Source organism: Gorilla gorilla, chromosome 1, assembly GCF_029281585.2.
Source record: "Gorilla gorilla gorilla isolate KB3781 chromosome 1, NHGRI_mGorGor1-v2.1_pri, whole genome shotgun sequence".
Lineage (NCBI taxonomy): Eukaryota > Metazoa > Chordata > Mammalia > Primates > Hominidae > Gorilla > Gorilla gorilla.
Genome location: NC_073224.2, coordinates 26,091,886 through 26,113,993, shown reverse-complemented (window position 1 = coordinate 26,113,993; position 22,108 = coordinate 26,091,886). Strand labels below are relative to the sequence as shown.

General features: G+C 38.6%; 1 protein-coding gene across 3 annotated transcripts in view; it reads right to left on the bottom strand.

Annotated features, from left to right (window-relative positions):
• Positions 1 to 22,108, bottom strand: part of RYR2 (ryanodine receptor 2) — a 790,171-nt gene that overhangs the window by 556,123 nt on the left and 211,940 nt on the right. For all 3 annotated transcript variants that reach the window (XM_063708024.1, XM_063708025.1, XM_063708026.1), the window contains exon 2: positions 7,632 to 7,751. In XM_063708024.1, coding sequence (XP_063564094.1) covers positions 7,632 to 7,751 — 120 coding nt within the window. The remainder of the gene's footprint in view (positions 1 to 7,631; positions 7,752 to 22,108) is intronic.

The window sequence follows — 22,108 nt, the reverse complement described above, 5'->3', positions numbered from 1 at the left end:
GTGTGTGCCTGTAGTCGTAGATACCTGGAAGGCTGAGGTGGGACGACTGCTTGAGCCCAGGAGGCAGATACTACAGTGAGCCGAGATCATGCAACTTCACTCTAGCCTGGGCAAAACAGCCAGATCCTGACTCAAAAAAACAAAACAACAACAACAACAAAAATCCACAAAGAAAAACAGAAACAGCACTTCAAATCTATGATCCTCAAAAATTTACTGATGTAACACATATATAGGAAATTAATTTATTAGCACATGTATACATGATAAAAACATAATAAATACATTAGTAATATTATCAAAAATAGCAAATAAACATAGTGTTAAGGTTTAATGACTTTATATTTGTGAGCAGTTGGCCTAAGGCTATTATTTTTTGTTTGTTTATTTAGTTACTTATTTTGAGACAGGGTCTCACTCTGTCACCTAGGCTGCAATGCAGTGGTACGATCTCGGCTCACTTCAGCCTCAAACTGTTAGGCTCAAGCAATCCTCCTGCCTCAGCCTCCTGAGTAGCTGGGACCACAGGCACATGCCACCAGACCCAGCTAATTTTTAAATTTTTGTAGAGACAGGGTCTGGTCTTTAGCGACCAAACCTCATCTAATTTTTTAGTTTTGTAGAGACACAGGGTCTCGCTATGTTGCCAGGTTATGTGGCCATTGATTTTATAACCTGCTACATTATGGATTTCTCTCATCAATCCACTCCTGTAGTAGCTTTTCCAGTGATTAATTTTTGGGAATTTTAGGTATATAATCAAATCATCTACATCTAGAAATAGTTTTACCTCTCCATGTCTGATCTTCAGTGTCTAATCACATTGGCTCATACCTCCAACACAGGCATGTATTGCAGAGGGCATGCTGGACATCCTTAACTTACACCTGACTTTAACTGCTAGTGTACTACCTTAAAGAAAGTGCTGATTTTGAACTGAAGTGTGTGTGTGCACATGCGCTTATAAAATAATGTTAAGGAGGTATTTTATTATTTTTAAACATAAATAGAATTTAAATTTTGTTCAGTGCCTTTTCCCTATGAGTAAGTTCAAAGGATTTTTCTCCTTATCTTTCCTAATATGAAGAATTATATTAATTGATTTATAGTATGGAGCTATTCTTGGATTCCTGGAATAACCTTCACTGGTCATGATAAAGATTTTAATGCAACATTGGTTTATTTAAAATATTTTATCTCAGAAAATTTCTGTATCAATAAAACTGAAATCGATCTATAAATTACCTTTGCAAAAATTTTTTCTTAATTTTGAAATTTAAATTATATTTAGTTGACAAAATAAATTTGAAACTTTTCCTTCTTTTATTATGCTTTGGAATAATTTAAGGAACATAGTTAAGTAGGGAGTATCCGATCTTGGCGCGTGTCTTGTCAGGGAATACTTCTACCACACTATTTATTTTATGATAATTGGTCTGTTTGAACTTAATGTGGTAAATTTTTATTTTCTTGAAATTATTCATTTCATGAAGATTTAAAGTTCACTTGTATGTAGTTAGACAAATGGTCCCTTATGACTTAATTTCCTTTTGTGATCATTATCCCCTTCCAACTCATATGTAACTTCTAATAATCAAACATTTGTACTCCCTTTATCCTTGATTAGGCTAATTCATGGTTTGTCTATGTTGATGATTTTTTTCAAAGGACCAATTTTCAGAATTAACTCAGCAATTTCTTTCTTATCTTTATTAATACCATTTTGTTGCTTTATTTTGCTTTGTTGTTCTTCTCCCAGTTTTCATCTGGTTGTTTAATTCATTGATTTTAAATTTTCATTTTTAATAATATATGCACTGAGGCCAGGCGTGGTGGCTCACGCTTGTAATCCCAGCACTTGGGGAGGCCAAAGCAGGCAGACCACCTGAGGTCAGGCGTTCTAGACCAGCCTGGCCAACACGGCAAAACCCCGTCTCTACTAAAAATACAAAAATTAGCCAGGCATGGTGGTGGGTGCCTGTAATCTCAGCAACTCGGGAGGCTGAGAAAGGAGAATTGCTTGAATGCAGGAGGTGGACGTTTCAGTTAGCCGAGTTCGTGCCACCACGCTCCAACCTGGGCGACAGAGCGAGACTCCATCTCAAAAAAAAATAAAATAAAATATGAATATATGCATTTAATGCTATAGATTTTATTCTGATAACTTCTTTAGCTATATCCCATGCATTCTAAAACATCACATGTTCATTATCATGATGTTCAAGAAACTCTTCAATTTTATTTTGCCTTTGACCCAAGATTTAATTAATGGTGTACATTTTAATTTTCAGATAGAAAAGTCTTTTGTGTGGTTTTTATTTTTTAGGGGGCTGATTTTGTTTTTGCTTTTTAAAAAATTAACTTCTAGTTTCTTTATAGTTATATTTGTATTATTCCTATTCTTTGGAACTTACTGAAGTTTTCTTTGTGGCCTAAAATATTGTCAATATTCTTTAATATGGTATGTGAACTTTAAAGAAAGGTATATTCTATTTTTGAGGTTCAGATTTTGACATATCTCTATAAGGTCAACGTTATTGATTATGCTAAGCATTGTACTTATTTTTTTCAAGTTGAAGTGTGTTACGTCTCTTATTATTGGTATGTTTCTACATTTCTCTTTGCAACTTCTGAGGTTTCTACTTTGTAAAAGTTGTATCTGTTATCGGGGCCATGAAACTACTTTGTCTTCATTGAGAAATGGACCCTTAAGCATGATAAAAAAAAAAATCCTTCTTTGTCTCAAAGTTTTTTAGTCTAAATTATGCCTTGTCAAATAATGAGATAAAGACATCTGCTTTCTTTTTGTTTGCATTTCTTGGTATACCCTTGTCTATCCTTTTATTTTTCCCTTTCTGAATGCCTTTGTTTTTGTATACATAGTGTTAGATTTGGCTTTGTAGTCATGCTTATAATTTTAAGTTCTTATTTTAATAGGTAAGTCAAACTCACTTATAATTGTTTATATAATCAATACACTTTGGCCTCAATTCTCTTAGATTGTTAAAATGCATATTTGAATTAAAAAATACTATAAATATATAATTTCATTTTTATTTAAAATGAAATTTTTCCTTTTATTTAAAACATTTTATGTGTGTGGTGTGTGTGTGTATGTGCGTGTGCATGTATGTGTGTGTGTGCATCACCCATGGATGATATATATATATACAGATATGCATCACTTAATGATGGGGACGCATGCTAGAAATGTGTCATCAGGTGATCTTATCATTATGTGTACATCATGGAGTGTATGTAATACAAACCTAAATGGTACAGCCTCCTATACACCTAGGTATATATGGTATAGCCTATTACTCCTAGGCTACAAACCTGTACAACACATGACTATATTGAATACTGGAGGCAACTGTAACACAGTGGTATCTGTTTATATAAACATATCTCAAAATAGAAAAAGTACAGTAAAAATGTGATATAAAAGGTAAAAAAATGGTACACCTATATAGGACACCTTACAATAAATGGAGCTTGCACGACCGGAAGTTACTCTGGTGAGTCAGTGAGTGAGTGGTGGGTGAATGTGAAGGCCTAGGACACTACCCTACTGCAAACTTTATAAACGCTGTACACTTAGGCTGCACTAAATTTATTTTTAAAATTTTCTTTGTTCAATGATAAATTAACCTTAGCTTATTGTAACTTTTTACTTTACAAACTTTAATTTTGTTAACTTTTTGATTTTTGTAATAACACTTAGCTTAAAATACAAACACAGCTGTATGAAAATATTTTCTTTATATCTTTGTTCTAGACACCTCTTTCCTATTTTTTAATTTTTTTTTTTTACTTTTTAAACTTTTTTGTTAAAAACTAAGACTCAAATTCACATTATTGTAGGCCTACACAAGATTGAAATCATCCAGACATCACTAGGCAATAGGAATTTTTCAGCTCCATTATGATCCTATGGGACCACTGTCATATATGTGCTATGTGGCACACAGCTGTGTCATATGTATATACGTGATACATATATACACATATACATAGGATATACATATCATATATAATATGTACACTAAATATGCATTTTTATATTTAAATAGAAATATATAGTTATCATATGTAATACCTACATATCATATATATCTACATTATCATATATCTACATTAAATATATAATATATATTTATATTATATTTATACTATAATATAAATATATATGTATAATATATCATAAATATTGTATACAATATAAAATATATATGTATTTCTTAATAAACATGAATTTACATTAATAATATAAATATATTTAATATATGCATTATATAATATAAATATATATTTTTTTATAATACTTATATGTTTTGTTATGTTTATTATATCATTTATAATATACATATGTTCATAAAATATATAATATATAAATATATTTTTATATATCTCTTTTGTTTAGGAAGTTTGGGCTTCCCTAATACTCATATTTTTAAATAATATTCTTAAGACCTTCTCTTTTTGATTACTATTTCTTAGTTCTATGACCAATATTGCAAATAGCTAATATATTATTTATCTCTGGTGAAAGTTATATTTACTTTTAGACTACATCTATAAAGCAATCAGAAAGTTGAATTTTTATAAACTATACCCACTCTCCCATTTTTGGTAGTCATACTTACTTAACCTTGTCAGAGGACAGAGCCATTCCATAAGACACTCTCTCCCCTAAAACCATCATTCCATCTCAGTTCCTTGGGGAAATGTGTCTTGAATGCTCACCACCATTCCTCGTGCCAGAGTCTGTACTGCAATTTGGTTTTCTTGGGGCAGGGGTCCCCAACCCCTGGGCCATGGATCAGTGCCAGTCAGTGGCCCCTTAGGAACCAGGCCACAGAGCCGGAAGTGAGCAGCAGGCAAGCTTCATCTGTATGTACAGCTGCTGCCCATCACTGGCATTACCACCTGAGCTCTGCCTCCTGTGAGATCATCAGCAGCATTAGATTCTGACAGGAGTGCAAACCCTATTGTGAACTGTGCATGCAAGGGATCTAGGTTGCACACCCTCTTATGAGAATCTAATGCCTGATGATCTGTCACTGTCACCCCCAGATATAGCCATCTAGTTGCAGGAAAACAAGCTCAGGGCTCCCACTGATTATACATTATGGTGAGTTCTAGAATTTATTATATATTACAATGTAATAATAATAGAAATAAAGTGCACAATAAATGTAATGTGCTTGAATCATCCCCCAAACACCCTCCAGCCCCGGTTCATGGGAAAATCGTCTTCCACAAAATCATTTCCTTTGGATTTTCGAAGGTTTTCACTTTTCCATCTTCTATATCTCTACAGATGTTAAGCTGTGGGTTTACGTGCTCTGGTGTCCCTTCTCATGCAGTCTCCAGGTCTAAAATTAGTTTTTCTTTAATTTGGAACTCTGGCCTGTTATTCAGCTCCCTTTTCCAAATCTCTGTTCTCTACTCATCTTGTTTGTGAGTTAAGAATGTATGTTGCTCTTTCATAGTGTCTCTTATTTTTTTAATTTCTTTTAGTTCATTTTTAAATAGTTATGTTTATTTAACTAGTTGACCTTTATTACCTTTAGATATTATTCTGCTTCTTATTCTTTTTTATATATAAAACAATATATACACATATAAGTTATATATTAAGTATAATTATAATTATATAAATTAGATTACTCCACTAATATATATAAATTATACATAATTATATATATTATAAAATTATAATGTCTACAGGCAACACAAGCACATCAAATGTCCAGACAAAAATTGAAATGCTTTTTCTTATACTCTTAGGGAGAAGAGAGAGTGTAGCCTTTTTTTTCAGCTTTACAGCTCTAGAGCTCCTTGTTCTGTGGTTCTCTCCACTACTTGAAACATGGCTTCTTATGAAATCTATGGGTCCTGCTTCCCCCCTCTATTTTTTTTTTGGTTTGATCCTTCTCTATCCTTTGCCTCTATCACCCCTGCAATTTCTCCTCAGAGGGGGACTTTGACCTGTAAGGGAGCTTTACGTGGTTAGTTATAAAAGTCCATAGGGCCAAGGTTACTCCAGAAACGTCTCACCTCACTATGCCATGGTTCCTTTGCTCCCTCTTAGTTCTCTTTCTTTTTCTTTTCTTTTCGACAGAATCTTGCTCTGTCACCCAGCCTGGAGTGCACTGGTGCGATCTTGGCTCACTGCAATCTTCGCTTCCTGGGTTCAAGGGATTCTTGTGCCTCAGCCTCCCAAGTAGCTGGGATTACAGGTGTGCATTACCACACCCAGCTAATTTTTGTATTTTTAATACAGACAGGGTTTCACTATGTTGGCCAGACTGCTCTTGAACTCCTGACCTCAAGTGATCCACCTGCCTTGGATCCCAAAGTGCTGGGACTACAGGCATGAGCCACCGTGCCTGGAGTGGTTGCTGTTTTCACATTGGCCCACCAGGCTTTCCAGCAAGGATTTGTCACTGACTTTCAGAGACAATAGAAATCATGTCGCCTCTCTTGCACTTCCTCCTATACATTTACTGACACCATACGTAGGAATAACTTGCCACTTAGTTTGTCTTAGATACTGTATTGTCTGTGGCTGTGAGTTTTACCCTCTTCATAGCTCTTTCTGGTTGTATGTGGAGATTCAAAGAGATGAAAAACTATGCCTTCTTGATAAGGCTTCATTTCTCCCTGAATCTTTAATAATAACAAGGTGGGTCTGTCTCAAAGTGAATGGTTCCTAAAAGCAAAACCTCAACTTCTAATTTCTGAAATATAGAGACACAGATGAAAATTCATTCATATACAGAACACACAGTAAATATCCACAATTAGGAATCAGGAATAATTAATCAAAACATATCAACAGAATTAAGTGTTTATATTTCTGCAAGAAAATCTATGCTGATATTATGAACCATTCTCTTTTAGGCAAAGATCAGCCTAAAAGAATAAATATCCTCGGAGCGATTATCTCAAAAAGTTAGTTCTGCCTTTGATTTTAAAATTCTGTAGCTTAAGATATTGCTGGGCTCATTTCAAAGAGTATATCTATAATTTACAGTATCTGACTACTTACTACCAACAATCTTTCTGTCCTTTGCCCTTTATGATCAATGCAAGAGATACCACTTTGAGGAAAAAAAAAGCCATATCCCATTTTCTACCAATGAAAGTCAAATCCAGATATATCTATGTGAACTGCATCTATACCCAGGTTTACATATTTTAAACATGAACTGGGATTTAGAGTTTCGACTTTTCGTTAATATGGAAAATTGAAAGTCTATCTTATAAAAAATACAATGAGCCTAAGACTATTGGTTCCTTTACAAACTTAATAATCCATTAAATCTTCCTAGCCCTTATCAGTTTTCAAATTATATCACTGATTTACTTGTTTGCTTTTCTACTAGAATATAAACCTCATGGGGCAAGGACTTTCTGTGTTCTTGCTAACAATCTTATCCCTAGTTCTTTGTACCCAGGAGAGACTCAATTAAAAATCAGCAAAATGGAGATGGAAAACATTGTTATATCCCTTTCATTTATATAGTATGTATTAAACAGAAAATAGTAGAGAGCTCATAAATAACTTCAATGCCACTAGTAAAACTTGCATATTTGAATAGCCTTGAAAGACTTCATCCCACCTTGGAATTGGAAGTGGACTCCAAGAAACAAAGTCTGTTGCCAAATCCTTCTGCTGCCAAGCATAGCTTCTGTTGTTCTTTGTGGATGGTTGCGGTGCACTGCAGAACCACTTCATCATCCTGCAAAGGGGGAGAAAGAGAGGGAAAAATAAGTGAGACGTGACATGACTGCACAGTCCAAATCATATCTTGAAGAACATTATTTTAGTGCATTTTAAAAATCTGTGCTGAATGTAAAAACTACTGTCAAAAAAACAACCAAAAGAAACCCCTACGGAATCAATCCCTCACGTACTTTTTATTTGCAAAAAGGCAACTGGGTAGGGGAAAAGAGGGGAGCTACGGCCATTCAAGGCAATCAGTAGTTTTCTGACTGTACTGACTGATCCCCAGAGGCAACCTGAACAAATAAAAGTAAAATACAGGATTTTCATATTATCATCACTATTTTAGTCATCAAAATTAACAAGAAATTGTCTGACACATTTCTAGGACACCAAGTATCATCAAGAACAGAACAGATTCTAATAGCAGGCACACAATGTCATTTCAAAACTCACACAGGAAAACAGGTCAATAACAGAACTTTCTCACTTCAAAGTGGTGGTAAAAGTCATCTTAGGTCAACCAAGCATTAGTTGCTTGATCATATCTGAAAGGATCCTGGGTTGCTTAAAAATGTATGGAGAGACAATTTATTTCAGTCCTCTGAAAGCCAAAACAGGTTTCCAATCAATTAATTAAGCAAGGTTACTGAAGAAACTGTACATGGGGAAAGATGAAAATTAGAATGACTCAATACAGGCAGTGGGAGTGCTGCAGGAATCACGGACTTTAGGACAAGCAAGATCTGGATTCCCATCCCAGCTCACCATGTACTAGGTTATATGATCTGAGGCAAAGTACTGAATTTCTAAAATGACGAAGTAAATCCGATAAAGCACCTTACATAATGACTAGCATACAAAAGGCACCAAATACACAGTAAGAAAATGGAAAACACAGGTTCTACGTGGCAAGGGCCTAAAAAGTCTGACCATTTACGTGTTTTGACATCTCAACCTCAAAGAAACAAAAGAAAACATAACAGAGTAGTAAAAGAGCAATATAATCATCAACCATTCTAATTAGAGAGAAAAAGGACACACAAGTATATTCTAGAAGCCCTTCACCAAGGTGGTATGGCAGGGCAGAGGTGATGGGAATAAAGACTCAAAAGCAGACGGCAAGTTTTGTTTTGTTTTGTTTTTTTAGCTAACCTAAAGAATATGCTATATGGCCGGGCGCGGTGGCTCACACCTATAATCCCAGCACTTTGGGAGACCGAGGCAGGCAGCTCACCTGAGGTTGGGAGTTCGAGACCAGCCTGACCAACATGGAGAAACCCTGTCTCTACCAAAAATACAAAAATTAGCTGGGTGTGGTGGCACATGCCTGTAATCCCAGCTACTCAGGAGGCTGAGGCAGGAGAATTGCTTTAACCCGGGAGGCGGAGGTTGCAGTGAGCTGAGATCGTGCCATTGCACTCCAGCCTGGGCAACAAGAGCGAAACTCTGTCTCACAAAAAAAAAAAAAAAAAAAAAAAGAATATGCTATATAAATTGGAAAGGTGCCACTCTAATTTGTATTTAAAATCCTGGTAATGCTTTTATTTGCCTTTATTTCCTTTTTTTTTTTTTTTTTTTTTTTTTTTTGAGACAAGAGTCTTCCTCTGTCACCAGGCTGGAGTGCAGTGGCATGATCTTGGCTCACTGTAACCTCTGCCTCCTGGGTTCAAGCCATTCTCCTGGCTCAGCCTCCCAAGTAGCTGGGATTACAGGCACCCACCACCACACCCAGCTAATTTTTGTATTTTTAATAGAGATGGGGTTTCACCATGTTGGTCAGGATGGTCTCAATCTCCTGACCTCGTGATCCACCCACCTCGGCCTCCCAAAGTGCTGGGATTACAGGTGTGAGCCACCGCACCCGCTGTATTTGCCTTTATTTCCTATATGGTAGCACCAATATTTAACAGCATAGCTTATAGCACCAGCCACAGGCAAAGCCCAATATTTTTAACAACCACCTCCTAACTGACCCTCCAGGTGCTCACTGATTTCCAGTGAACATTCATTTGTTTTCTTTAAAAAATAATTTGCTAAAAAAATAGCATTATTCTCATAGGATGGGTACATCTGAATATAAATTCATGTGCAGTGTGGCTATAATAAAAACAATCATGAAGTACTTTGGAGCTTATATAATCTGCAAGATCAAAGCTATATTGTGGTGTAATAAAAAAAGAACCGAAAATTGTGCTGGTGTGCTCAATGCCTTATCAAATCCCCAGAGGCTTTTACTATTTTTGTCTCACCTACCCTATGGAACTAACTCTAACATGCAAACTACACTCTTCGGTAAGTAACTACACTCTTACTCTTTTGGATGCTAGAGGCTATCTAAATACAATTTAATACATTATTAATAACTAACTAAAGACAGTTTGGGAATGAGAATAAGAGAAGACAGCAAGATGAGGTTAAAACAAAACCACAGACATATGGGCCAAGTGGGAGTAACAGAGCTTACTCAGTAAGCCCCGGAAGAAGAGAAGGCACACCGTCTTTACCAAAAGTACAGTGAATGCCCATCCTGGCATTAACTTATTTAATCCTCACTCTACCCCTGTGGTATAAAGAGGACCCACACATATCTAGATGAGGAAAATGAGGCATAAAGTAACTTGTTACTCACAGAGGGCTTATCAGACATATTTCCAGAAATTGATCACTAAACCTAATTCATCTGAATTAGATTCAGATAATTCAGTCTGTAATCCCATCCCACACTGCTTCTAGAGACTCAATTGATTTTACCATCTATGTTACCTATAAAAGTGCTTCTCAATCTGTAAGGTGCATCCTATCGCCCATGGATCCTGCTAAGATGCAGATTCTGATTGGGAAAGTCTTGAGTGGGGCTGATTGTGCATTTCTAATAAGCTCTCAAGTATGAGCCACACTTGAGAGCTTGTTAGATGAGGATCTAGGGCCCAGAAAGGGACCCAGAAAATACATGGATCCTAAGAAATATACAAGTTTCTTTTCTTCTCTTCTCTTCTTTCTTTTCTTGAGGCAGAGTCTCAGTCTGTTACCCAGGCTGGAGTGCAGTTGCACCATCCCAGCTCACTGCCACCTCCACCTCCTGGGTTCAAGTGATTCTCCTGCTTCAGCTTCTCAAGTAGCTGGGACTATAGGCAAGCGCTACCACGCCCTGCTCATTTTTTGTATTCTTAGTAGAGACAGGGTCTCACTATGTTGCCCAGGCTGGTCTCGGACTCCTGAGCTCAGGCAATCCACCCACCTCGGCCTCCCAAAGTGCCAGGATTACAGGCGTGGGCCACTGCGCCCAGCCAGATATGAGTATCTTTTTGATATATGATATAGGAAACCTATAGGAGTTTGAAGACAATCTTTAACAGTCAAATATTAAAATAAGCCTGTGCACTTTGGACCAATCAGAAATTAGAGCTCGTGTGGAGATGCCCATTAGTATGTGAGATGTACCAATCATCTAAGAGAAAGGAATGGATTTAAATACTATATTAAGCTATCCTATCCAATGTATGAGACCAACTCACTTATTCAAAGTTTCACTTCAATCCAGTCCCTTAACATTGTATGATGGAGTGCATGGTAATGAAGCAACATTAAGTTCAGGAGAGCTCTGCTATACCACCAAGGAGAGAGGCTATAGCTACAGCTTTCAATCATGGTTCGCTTCAGGAGAGCTCTGCTATACCACCAAGGAGAGAGGCTATAGCTACAGCTTTCAATCATGGTTCAGTTCAGGAGAGCTCTGCTATACCACCAAGGAGAGAGGCTATAGCTACAGCTTTCAATCATGGTTCAGTTCAGGAGAGCTCTGCTATACTACCAAGGAGAGAGGCTATAGCTACAGCTTTCAATCATGGTTCAGTTCAGGAGAGCTCTGCTATACCACCAAGGAGAGAGGCTATAGCTACAGCTTTCAATCGTGGTTCAACTTTGAATGATACAACCTAATCCGACATACTCATCAAAGCTTTTGCCAGTTTGCCCAGGAGCTGCTTCTATTTTACTTTCCAGTAAGCAAAAGGTTCCTTTTGGACAGAAAGTAAAATATACTGAACATTTAATGAACCAAACACCAATTCACAAGCCACCTTCCAGTTGCCTTTAATTAACCCCATCATTCATCTCAAAGCACACTTCCTCTCCAGAATCACTGTGGTCTGACAGCATGCAGAGTAGGCATTTGAGAGGTTTTGATAAATAGCTTAATGTTTTTTATTTATTATTATCCATATGTAATACATCTGGTAGGTAACATATATATGAAATGCACATGAGGATATTGTGTCCATGCACACATGCTCACACATACATGTACACACACACACACACACACACAATCTAGTTTCTATTCCAAGAATAAAGATCAACACTGCCAAATACTGGTGGGATCCAGAGGGTTAACCTACCTGACAGGACAATAAAGATATTAATTAAAGTATGTCTTCCTGGGTCATAAGGCCTCTTCCGAATTAGTCTTTGCTATTCAGCCCCTGAGGTGCAGACTTGTAATTCATACGTCTTTTGCATTTTGGTTGCCTGTGCCAATAGTGTTTCTGAGTGCTGAAATGCACATGATGACCATCATTTTTTTCACCTTGGCCCATAAGCACTGAAAGCACCCTTAAATACTCACCCTTTACTAAACAAACATGAAGAAACAAATTTATTGATCTTTCTTTATACAAATTCTGGATGAAATAATAAATAATCAACCACTTAAAAGAAACCTCAAGAGCAATTAGATAAATGGAAGCACTTAACAAAAGGGTGACATCCACCTTGGAGTTACCAAGTCCTGTGGATTCTACTCCATCAACACTTTTCCAATCCATCAATTTCTCACCACTTTAGTCCAAGCTACAATTATCTCTCATTTTGACATCTTCAAAATCCACTGAATGGTTCTCCACACTGCACACTCCCTTCCAAGGAGCTTTAGCTTGAGGCCACACCATCAATCTGTACTATACGGCATGCTGGCTTAAAATCCTTCAATGGTTTCCAATTGCTCTAAAGATAAAAGCCAAAAAAATCCTTGAGCAGGCCAGGCGCGGTAGCTCACACCTGTAATCCCAGCACTTTGGGAGGCCCAGGCGGGTGGATCACTTGAGGTCAGGAGATTGAGACCAGCCTGGCCAACATGGTGAAACCCCATCTCTACTAAAAATACAAAAATTAGCCGGGTGTGGTGGTGTGCACATGTAGTCCCAGCTACTCGGGAGGCTGAGGCAGGAGAATCTCTTGAACCCAGGAGGCAGAGGTTGCAGTGATCCGAGATTGTGCTACTGCGCTCCAGCTTGGGCAACTGAGCAAGATCCCGCTCAAAAAACAAACAAACAATCAAAAAAATCCTTCAGCCTACAAGGCTCTGCACAGCATGGTCTGGCACCAGCCCAATATCTCCAACCAACCTTCCTTCATGCCTTTTCTCCTACAGAACTTTTGCATGCACTATTAAACCCCTTTCTCTCTTCTCTAGTTAACACTTACCCATCTTTCAAATCTCAACCCAGGCATCCTTTCAAGGCTGTGTTGAGATTGGACCCACCAGGCTATTAATTCTTTTGTTTTGTGCTCCCATAACATTGTATTTTCTCTTTCAGTTTCTTCAATTGTCATCTTGCATTCATTTGTGTCATTATTAATGTCTGATTATTAAACTGAGTCTGGGCCAGGCACAATGGCTCACATCCCAGCACTTTGGGAGGCCGAGGCAGGTGGATCACCTGAGGTCAGGAGTTTGAGACCAGCCTGGCCAACATGGTGAAACCCCATCTCTACTAAAAAAAAAAAAAAATACAAAAATTAACCAGGCATGGTGGTGGGTATCTGTAATCCCAGCTACTCAGGATGCTGAGGCAGGAGAATTGCTTGAACCCGGGAGATGGAGGTTGCAGTGAACTGAGATCACGCCACTGCACTCCAGCCTGGGTGACAAGAGCAAGACTCCATCTCAAAAAATAATAATAATAATAATAAAGATAAAAATAAAAAATAAACTGAGTCTGTTTTTACCTAAAATTATAGCCCCAGTATCTAGCATGTCAGGTATATAAAAGGGCCTCAATCAATAGTAGTTGAATGAATGAATAAGAACAAACAATGCCCAAAATTTGTAATAAGTTAATACCACTAAATCAGCACTACCCTTTCATTGAATTGCCCACTTTGGACATTGCAGTTCAAAAACAAAGTTCAACATGAGATCTTTCTCGATAGTGAAGAAATGTTGCCTTCCCCAAATCATCATACTGAGGATTGGCCAAATGAGGAACCATAGCTACAATGCAGATATATACAAACCTTAGTTAGCAAAGAAAGTAGATAAGGCATTCAGGGATGCCTAGGGACCTCACACTTGGCCAGACTGTACACCGACTAGTCCCAGAACAAGAGAAAGAAAATAGAAAACCTTCAAAGAATCAGGAGATGTAGAAAGCAGGAGACAGAGAAAGCCCAAAGCTTAGGGATAGCAGGGGTGGCGACAGTGGAAGAGGGGGATATAATGGGGACATGTTGAGGGGTGAAATATGGGAAAGCCTATGTGTATGCTCCTGTGTGTGTGTGGTGTGTGTATGTGCATGTGCATGTGTGTTTGTACATTTAGTAATTCTGAGCAAAGTTAGCTTGACTGCTGCTCACAAACCTGTGAGGTCACACACACAGAAAACCACTTCCACGGTCGCCCTATCTAAAATAGCAGCCCCTATCACCCTGAGTCCCTTCTCTTATTTTTTCCCCTTTATTATCACTACCTGACACTATATTATATGCTATTTGCTTTTTAAAAATTTTTCTGAGCCTCCCCCACTAGAATGCAAGTTCTGTAAGAGAAAGGACCTTGTCACTTTTACTAATGGTGATCACCAAAGCCTGTAAGAATGCTGGCTCACAGGAAGCACTCAATCAAAAAATATCTATTAAATAGATACATAGATGACCTCTAATCCAATTTGATCCCAGCAAGCGGGTGGTATTTAGAGGGGCTTCTGCCTTTCCATTACAACAAATAAGAATCAAACAAAAGATACTCCAGTCCTTCCGTACAAACATCTTGAAGCACTCAAGGGTGAGCCTACGCATTTTATTTAGTATCTCCCCATGCCACTTTCACATCAATTTCCTGATTGATATTTAATAACAAGGAACAGAATTCATAAACCATGACAGTGATGTTACTTGCAGACAGAAATCACTTCTTTGCAGTTCCTTAGACCCAATTCCGTATTAGGATCTGTGTGAGAGCAGGAACAAGGTCTGTTTTGCTCACCAGTACATCTCTGTTGTCTAACACTGTGCCTGCAAATGTAATGAACTCAATAAGTGAATGCTTATCACAATCCACCTTAAGATTATTCATAAATACATGCTGCCATGCTGACAGATGGAGTCTCTTTTTAGAACTGCCAAGGTAAGATCTTATTTAATTTCCAATCAAAGCTGGTATTGTATGATCCCATTAAGTGATTTCATGGTTTCATGCAGCCAGGAAATAGGGCAATATTGGAGGAAAATTACCAATCCTGTCTATTATTGCTGTGACAAATTTTAATGTATCATAAGCATCCACAGCATCAATATAAAACCCAATGCATCACTGGAAAAAAGCAATGCAGTCCCTTCTCTTTCCCCTATTTTAAGTAAAACAATGCTCTTTGTGTACATAATCTAAACGAATCAATCATATATTATACTCTTGAAAACTCAATAAATAGTCTTAATAACTCTGGTCATCAAAAAAAAATCTCTGCCAAGTATTTTCCCTAAGCTCTTACTCCTCCTGTCTTCTGAGATTTTTTTCCACGTTTAGGCTTTGTGTAACTGGTCCTCTAAGTTATGTCCTGAGAATTTTTCCATAATTAGCATCAACTCAGAAAGCTCACTATATGTATCTTATCCTGTGGTTATCTCTCCAGCACATCAGCTTAAACTCCACGGAAACCAGTGGCTTAATGAAAATAAATGCTTTAGTGAAAACCTAAGTTACTAATTATCCATTTTAGACAACTGTACGTAGAAAATGTTCAGTCAATATATGTTGAGTTGAATTCCTTTCTGTATTTCCTGTGACTATAAAACTCTTGGCCGGGTGCAGTGGCTCATGCCTATAATCTCAGCACTTTGGGAGGCCGAGGCGGGTGGATCAACTGAGGTCAGGATTTTGGGACCAGCCTGGCCAACATGGTGAAACCCCATCCCTACTAAAAATAGAAAAAATAGCTGGGCATGCTGGTGTGTGCCTGTAATCCCAGCTACTCAGGAGGCTAAGGCAGGAGAATCACTTGAACCTGGGAGGCGGAGGTTGCAGTGAGCCAAGAGAGTGCCATTGCACTCTGGCCTGGATGACAAGAGCGAAACTCCATCATGAGAAAAAAAAAAAACTCTTTAGAACAGAGATCTAATATTTATGGAAGAAAGGCCAGAACTGGAGTACTGGATTCTGACAATTTTGTGATGAGTAAATAAGACATGATTTCTACAATCACTGTTGCCAAGTCTGCTGGAACAGTACAGAATGGAGAACAATTCTCAAACAACATCAACAGTTTCTTTCAAATAGTCATTCATCATTTAAAAGATATTCACTCAGATGCAATACATGCTAGGAAATATTATAAGAGCTAAATTGCCTAATAAACAAAAGATCCCTGAACTCATTAGGCTTGCATTCTAGCAAGAGAAGAGGACAAATTTTAAAAAATAAACTAAAAATCTGAAAATCTTAGAAGGTGAAAAGTTCTATGGAAAGAAAGAAAAAGAATAGTATAAGGGGATCGGAGATGCTACTAGCCTGGGGGAAGTTGAGGTTTTGAACAGAATTGCCAGGGCCTCATTGAGGGGGTGACTTTTGAGCAAAGACTTTAAGGAGGAATGAGAAATTGACCAAATGACGATGTGGAGACAGGGTCTCGCCATGTTGCCCAGCCTGGTCTAGAACTCCTGGGCTTAAGTGATCTGCCCACCTCAGCCTCCCAAAGTGCTGGGATTACAGGTGTGACCCACGGCACCCCACCAAAGTGTTTTATTTCTTTGTAAAACACTTGTGACCTGCCTTCACGCGTCCCACAATATAACCGTCCCGGTGGAGTGAGCACCGGTGGAGGGGGAGCAATCCAGGGAGAGGGAAAGCTGGTGAACGCCCCCTAGGCAGGAAAGCATGGACTTAGCATCATCAGAAAATTCACAGCTAGAGCAGACTAAGCTAGGGGAAGTGGGTGGGAGGTGAGGTCAGAGATAATGGGCCCAGACCATGGAAAGCCTTGATGTCAGTGTAAGACCTTTGGATTTTACTGGGGGAAATGGGCAGCCACTGGGTCATGTACTAAATGTAGAGTGTAGAAAGGCAAGGAAGAAGCAGTTACCCAAGGGGGGTCACTGCAACCATTCAGGGAGGGACATGGTGGCTCAAACCAGAATGGCAGCAGTGGAAGTAGAGAGAAATGATCAAATTCTAGATATGTGTTGCATTTATCAAGTGCTAGTTATGTTGCAGGCATGGTGATAAGTGCTTACAAGTTGATCTCATTTATCCCATCATTACTTTTGACATTTATGTCATACGGACAAATAAAATGTTATCTATGCTTTTTTTGTTGTTGTTGTTAAAGCAAATAAGTAGTTAACAGAATAAGCTGAGATAATTCCAAATAAAAGAAGCCAATATTTTTGGACTTTCACTCAGTCTATATTTATTCATTTAAAATACAGGCAGTCCTCAGTTTGCATGCTAGTACAGGACCATAAAAATGTCTTCAGACAAGCTTTGGGAAAACTCACATTGTTTATCATTGTTCCATGACCTTTAAGAATTTTTGTCCAAACATTACAAACTCCCTATGATTTATAAATTTATAGACAACATTTTCTAAATAATAAAACTAAATGTATTTAGTACACTATAATTTAGAAGACTGGAAACATTGAGAATTAACATGTTTTATTTATTTTATTTTATTTTTGTAGAGACAGGGTCTCACCATGTTGCCCAGGCTGGTCTAGAACTCCTGGACTTAAGCGATCTGCCCACCTTGGTCTCCCAAAGTGCTGGGATTACAGGTGTGACCCACGGCACCCCACCAAAGTGTTTTATTTCTTTGTAAAACACTTGTGACCTGCCTTCACTCATCCCACAATATAACTGTCCCAGTGGAATAAGCATCTTTGCTATCCCTGGACAAATTATCACGCTCCTACATTTGAATCACCTTCAGGAATTTTCTCCTTTGTGCTTTCAACGTGCTGAAATATCTCTGAGGGTTCTTTAATGTGAAGTTTTTCACCTGGTGTCATTTACTCTGGAACACCTACATCCTATGGGTCAGAACCATTTTCCTTGCACACGTCAATAAGCTCACTTTCACTAAGTTCCTCTGGGTGTGTATTTACAGGCAGTCAAAGGGCAGGACTGTCATCATTCCATAGCCAGGTCATCCTTTTAGAACTCCTTTATGTCCAATTGGAATTCCAGTTCCCAATGTTATCACTTTTTGTTTCTTTGATGTACTTTCATCTGTTAGCCAATTTCCACTTCTTCATTTTTTGTAAATCTTGGATCACTGGGGAACAAGAAGGTAACAACACTATACACTTTGCCTTGTATGCATGAACTAAAAACCAATACACAGTGACCAATCATCCACAGACTCTAAAAGAAGTGATGTGATCACATCAATCATATCAATATGATGTGCGTCTGCTATTTGACAGTGATTCATATTCCTAATGTGGTGATATTACAGAATAATCTAGTCTTCTCATAGTTTTAATTGCAGTGATATGATTGCATTTGAACTACCGTGTAACTATCTAGTCTTCAGTTCCCCACCAGTGGATGAACTGGGCATCCTCCAAGGTGCCTTCAGTCCTCACATTTTATGGTTCTGTGAAAAGGGCAAAAGAAGAGAACGGAATTCCTCCCATGTGCAAATTCAAGCAGAGAAATCAACTGTACCTTTCACATGTTTACTGTATAAGCCTATCTGTAGCCTTCTATTAAGTAGAGGAAATGACAGGATATTTCATTAGTAGGCTTAACTATTTATGCTGTGTGTGTGGTTTTATACAAGGTGACGGTAGTCTCTCTCTCTCTCTTTTTTTTTTTTTTAAATGGTCTAGAACTCTGTTGCCCAGGCTGGAGTGCAGTGGTGTGACTCACTCACTGCAACCTCTGCCTCCTAGGTTCAAGCGATTCTCCTGTCTCAGCCTCCTGAGTAGCTGAGATTACAGGCGCACAGCACCATGCCTGGCTAATTTTTGTATTTTTAGTAGAGAGAGAGTTTCACCATGTTAGCCAGACTGGTGTTGAACTCCTGACTTCAGGTGGTCCGCCCGCCCTGGCCTCCCAAAGTGCTGGGATTACAGGTGTGAGCTACCATGCCTGGTCCAGTAGTATCTTTTCTATCTCAAAAATAATATAGCCACAGAAGTAATCTGTTGTTCTGTGCTGATGACTCTTATGCAAAAGTTTAAATACAAAATGACACATAAGAGATTATGGCCTGTGAGGCCAGTATTAACAGTGTGCCTTGGTAATGTCAGCCAAAGGGAGCTGGACAGAAACACCCAAATACCAGACACCATCAAGATGACGTCAGAGCCCTCACTTTATTTCCAACAGTCAGAGATGGCAGCTGGCCAAGCAGAAGGCAGAAGGCAGAATGTTGCTCTGAATATATAAACTTTCATCAATGCTTTTCTAGTCCCAGTTTAGTAGAAACAAACACTTCTATCAGAAAGGAACTTTACTTTTTCATCTTTAATACACTAAATCAGGAAATTCATCAGTGCTGAGCAGGTATACTGTACCAATAAACTCTAAATTAACCCCTTAGCATTCTGTCACAGTCTGTTGTCAACCAACTAATTCAGTCTCACTCAGGGCTGTGCTCACAGGCCATCAGCAATCTTTAGTGACCTGGACTTTTAGTTCCTGCCAACTAAGACGTAGCAAAAATAAAAACTTGAGACATCTTCAGAGAAAGTCTTGAACACTTTTCTTAAATGTCACAGAAACCAAGAGGTACATAAAAGAATATGCAGATATGCCTTTATTTTATGAATAGCCACCAATAATGATCACATTTTAATAGGTCTATTACCCCAAATTTTGCCATCCCCCATAGTTCCTTATCTTGATAAGTGGCACTGTCAAGCAAACAGTAATGAATGCCAGATTCCCAGGCAGCATCCTGATGACTTCCTCCTCCTGACTGCCTGTAGTCCTGTTACCTGCCCTGACATCACCCTGGCCATAGAGGAAGTCAGCTTCTCACAGTCCATCAGACATATTGCATGATCTACTTCCTCCTCCATCTATAACACCTTCTCACGTCATTCTCCACTCTGCTTGCTACAATCCAACCACACATACCGCTATTTTGCTCCTCAGATGTGCAAAGCCCTTTTCTTTTTTTCTTTTTCTTTCTTTTTTTTTTTAGATGGAGTCTTACTTTTGTCATCCAGGCTGGAGTGCAATGGCGCGATCTTGGCTCACTGCAACCTCCACCTCCTGGGTTCAAGGGATTCTCCTGCCTCAGCCTCTCGAGTAGCTGGGATTACAGGCACCTGCCACCACACCTAGCTAATCTTTTTTTGTATTTTTAGTAGAGACAGGGTTTCACCATGTTGGCCAGGCTGGTCTCGAACTCTTGACCTCAGGTGATCTGCCCGCCTTGGCCTCCCGAAGTGCTGGGATTACAGGCGTGAGCTACCGTGCCTGGCCACAAAGCCCTTTTCTACCTCAAGGTCTTTGCTTGTTCTTCCTCCAGATCTTTGCAAAACCTGCTCTGTCCCATTTTTAAGGTCTTACCTTATTAGCCCTCTCCTTTCCTTCTCACCCTACCTTCCTTCCCACCATTATCTCTCCAGTTCCTTCATAACATGCATCACACTCTATAACTGCTTAGTTTACTCAACTGTTTCCTTGTTCACTGTCTTCTAGAACAGAAGCACGCACACTGCATGAAGAAAGACTCTGCCGACCTTGTTCATACCGCATCCCTGGTACCCAGCACATAGTAGATATTCAGTCCTCTATTTGGAGAATAAAGAATGAATGATACTTTCTATACCTTTAAAAGGGAAAGAAGCTACCATTGATTACATTCTAGAACTACCTCCTTCCTAGGTGTATCATTAAGCATCTACTCCCAGGTACTATGCATTATCTCAATGAAATAGCAAAGGGAGGTTCATGTTAGTTTTATTTATCAACTTATACCTATCATATAGCACAGCATCTGGCACAGAAGCGACGGTCAATGGCTAAGAAATGAAGAGCTCTATGAGTTAAGTACTATTACTATTATTATGGTTACCCTACAGATGAGCAGAAAGAGCCATTGTAAGAGTAAGCCATTTGCTCATGGATGCGCAGGTGGTCGAATGAGACTTAAATCTGGGCCCACACAATTCCAAAATCTATGCTCCTAGCCTCAAGACTATATTGTCTCCTACAATGATATCAAATCACTGCACTAAAAGACAAAGTACAGTCCTGTGATTTCCCAAATATCTTTAGATAGTAGGCTACAGCTAAAGTGAATAGACTCTAGACTTATCGTATGCACCCTGAATAGTGTCAATGACAACCAAACCACATGAAAAACAAATTCACAGAAAACGCCAAGCAAATTGGTTTGAATGGAGGAGTGGGATGCAATGGTGAGGTGAGAAAGAGAAGGTTGGCTATATCATGAATAGGTAATTAAAATTTAGTCAGTAATTAAAATTTAGACTAAGGAAGGGCAGCCTAAAGTAAAGTTACTCAAATTTTTGGTAAAGGAGAAAAAAGTAGAGTGGAAGAGGGAGATCAACACAGAAGATGAGAAAGTGACCTTTCTCACTTTGCATTTTAGAGATGGAAAAATACTAGAGTTAAGCCTACTCTTTTGGGCTATTTTAGGAAGAATGAATGTATTAACATCTGCCATATCCTTTGGAATTCATTAAAGTACTTGATAAAACAAAGTTGTTGGCTCAGAAGTCAGCAGAGCATCTTCCTCTTCAATTACCGCTTTCACAAGTTTCCATGTTACCCTAAAATCCAGGAAACAGAATAATTAAGAGGAGCAGCAGAGAACCAAGGAAGGTGAAGGAGTCAAGGGCACAGCCAGCCCCAGATGCAGGCAAGAAGGTGGTGACTTTGTAGGGAGCTTTGAAATGGTAATCTGCTGATGAAAAATTGGTTTCCTTTCTATAATCACCATACACAGGTGTATTAGTCTGTTCTCACACTCCTGGTACCAACTTACTGTATTAGTCTATTCTCACGCTGCTGATAAAGACATACCAGAGACTGAGTAATTTATAAAGAAAAAGAGGTTTAATGGACTCACAGTTCCATGTGGCTAGGGAGGCCTCCCAATCATGGCAGAAGGT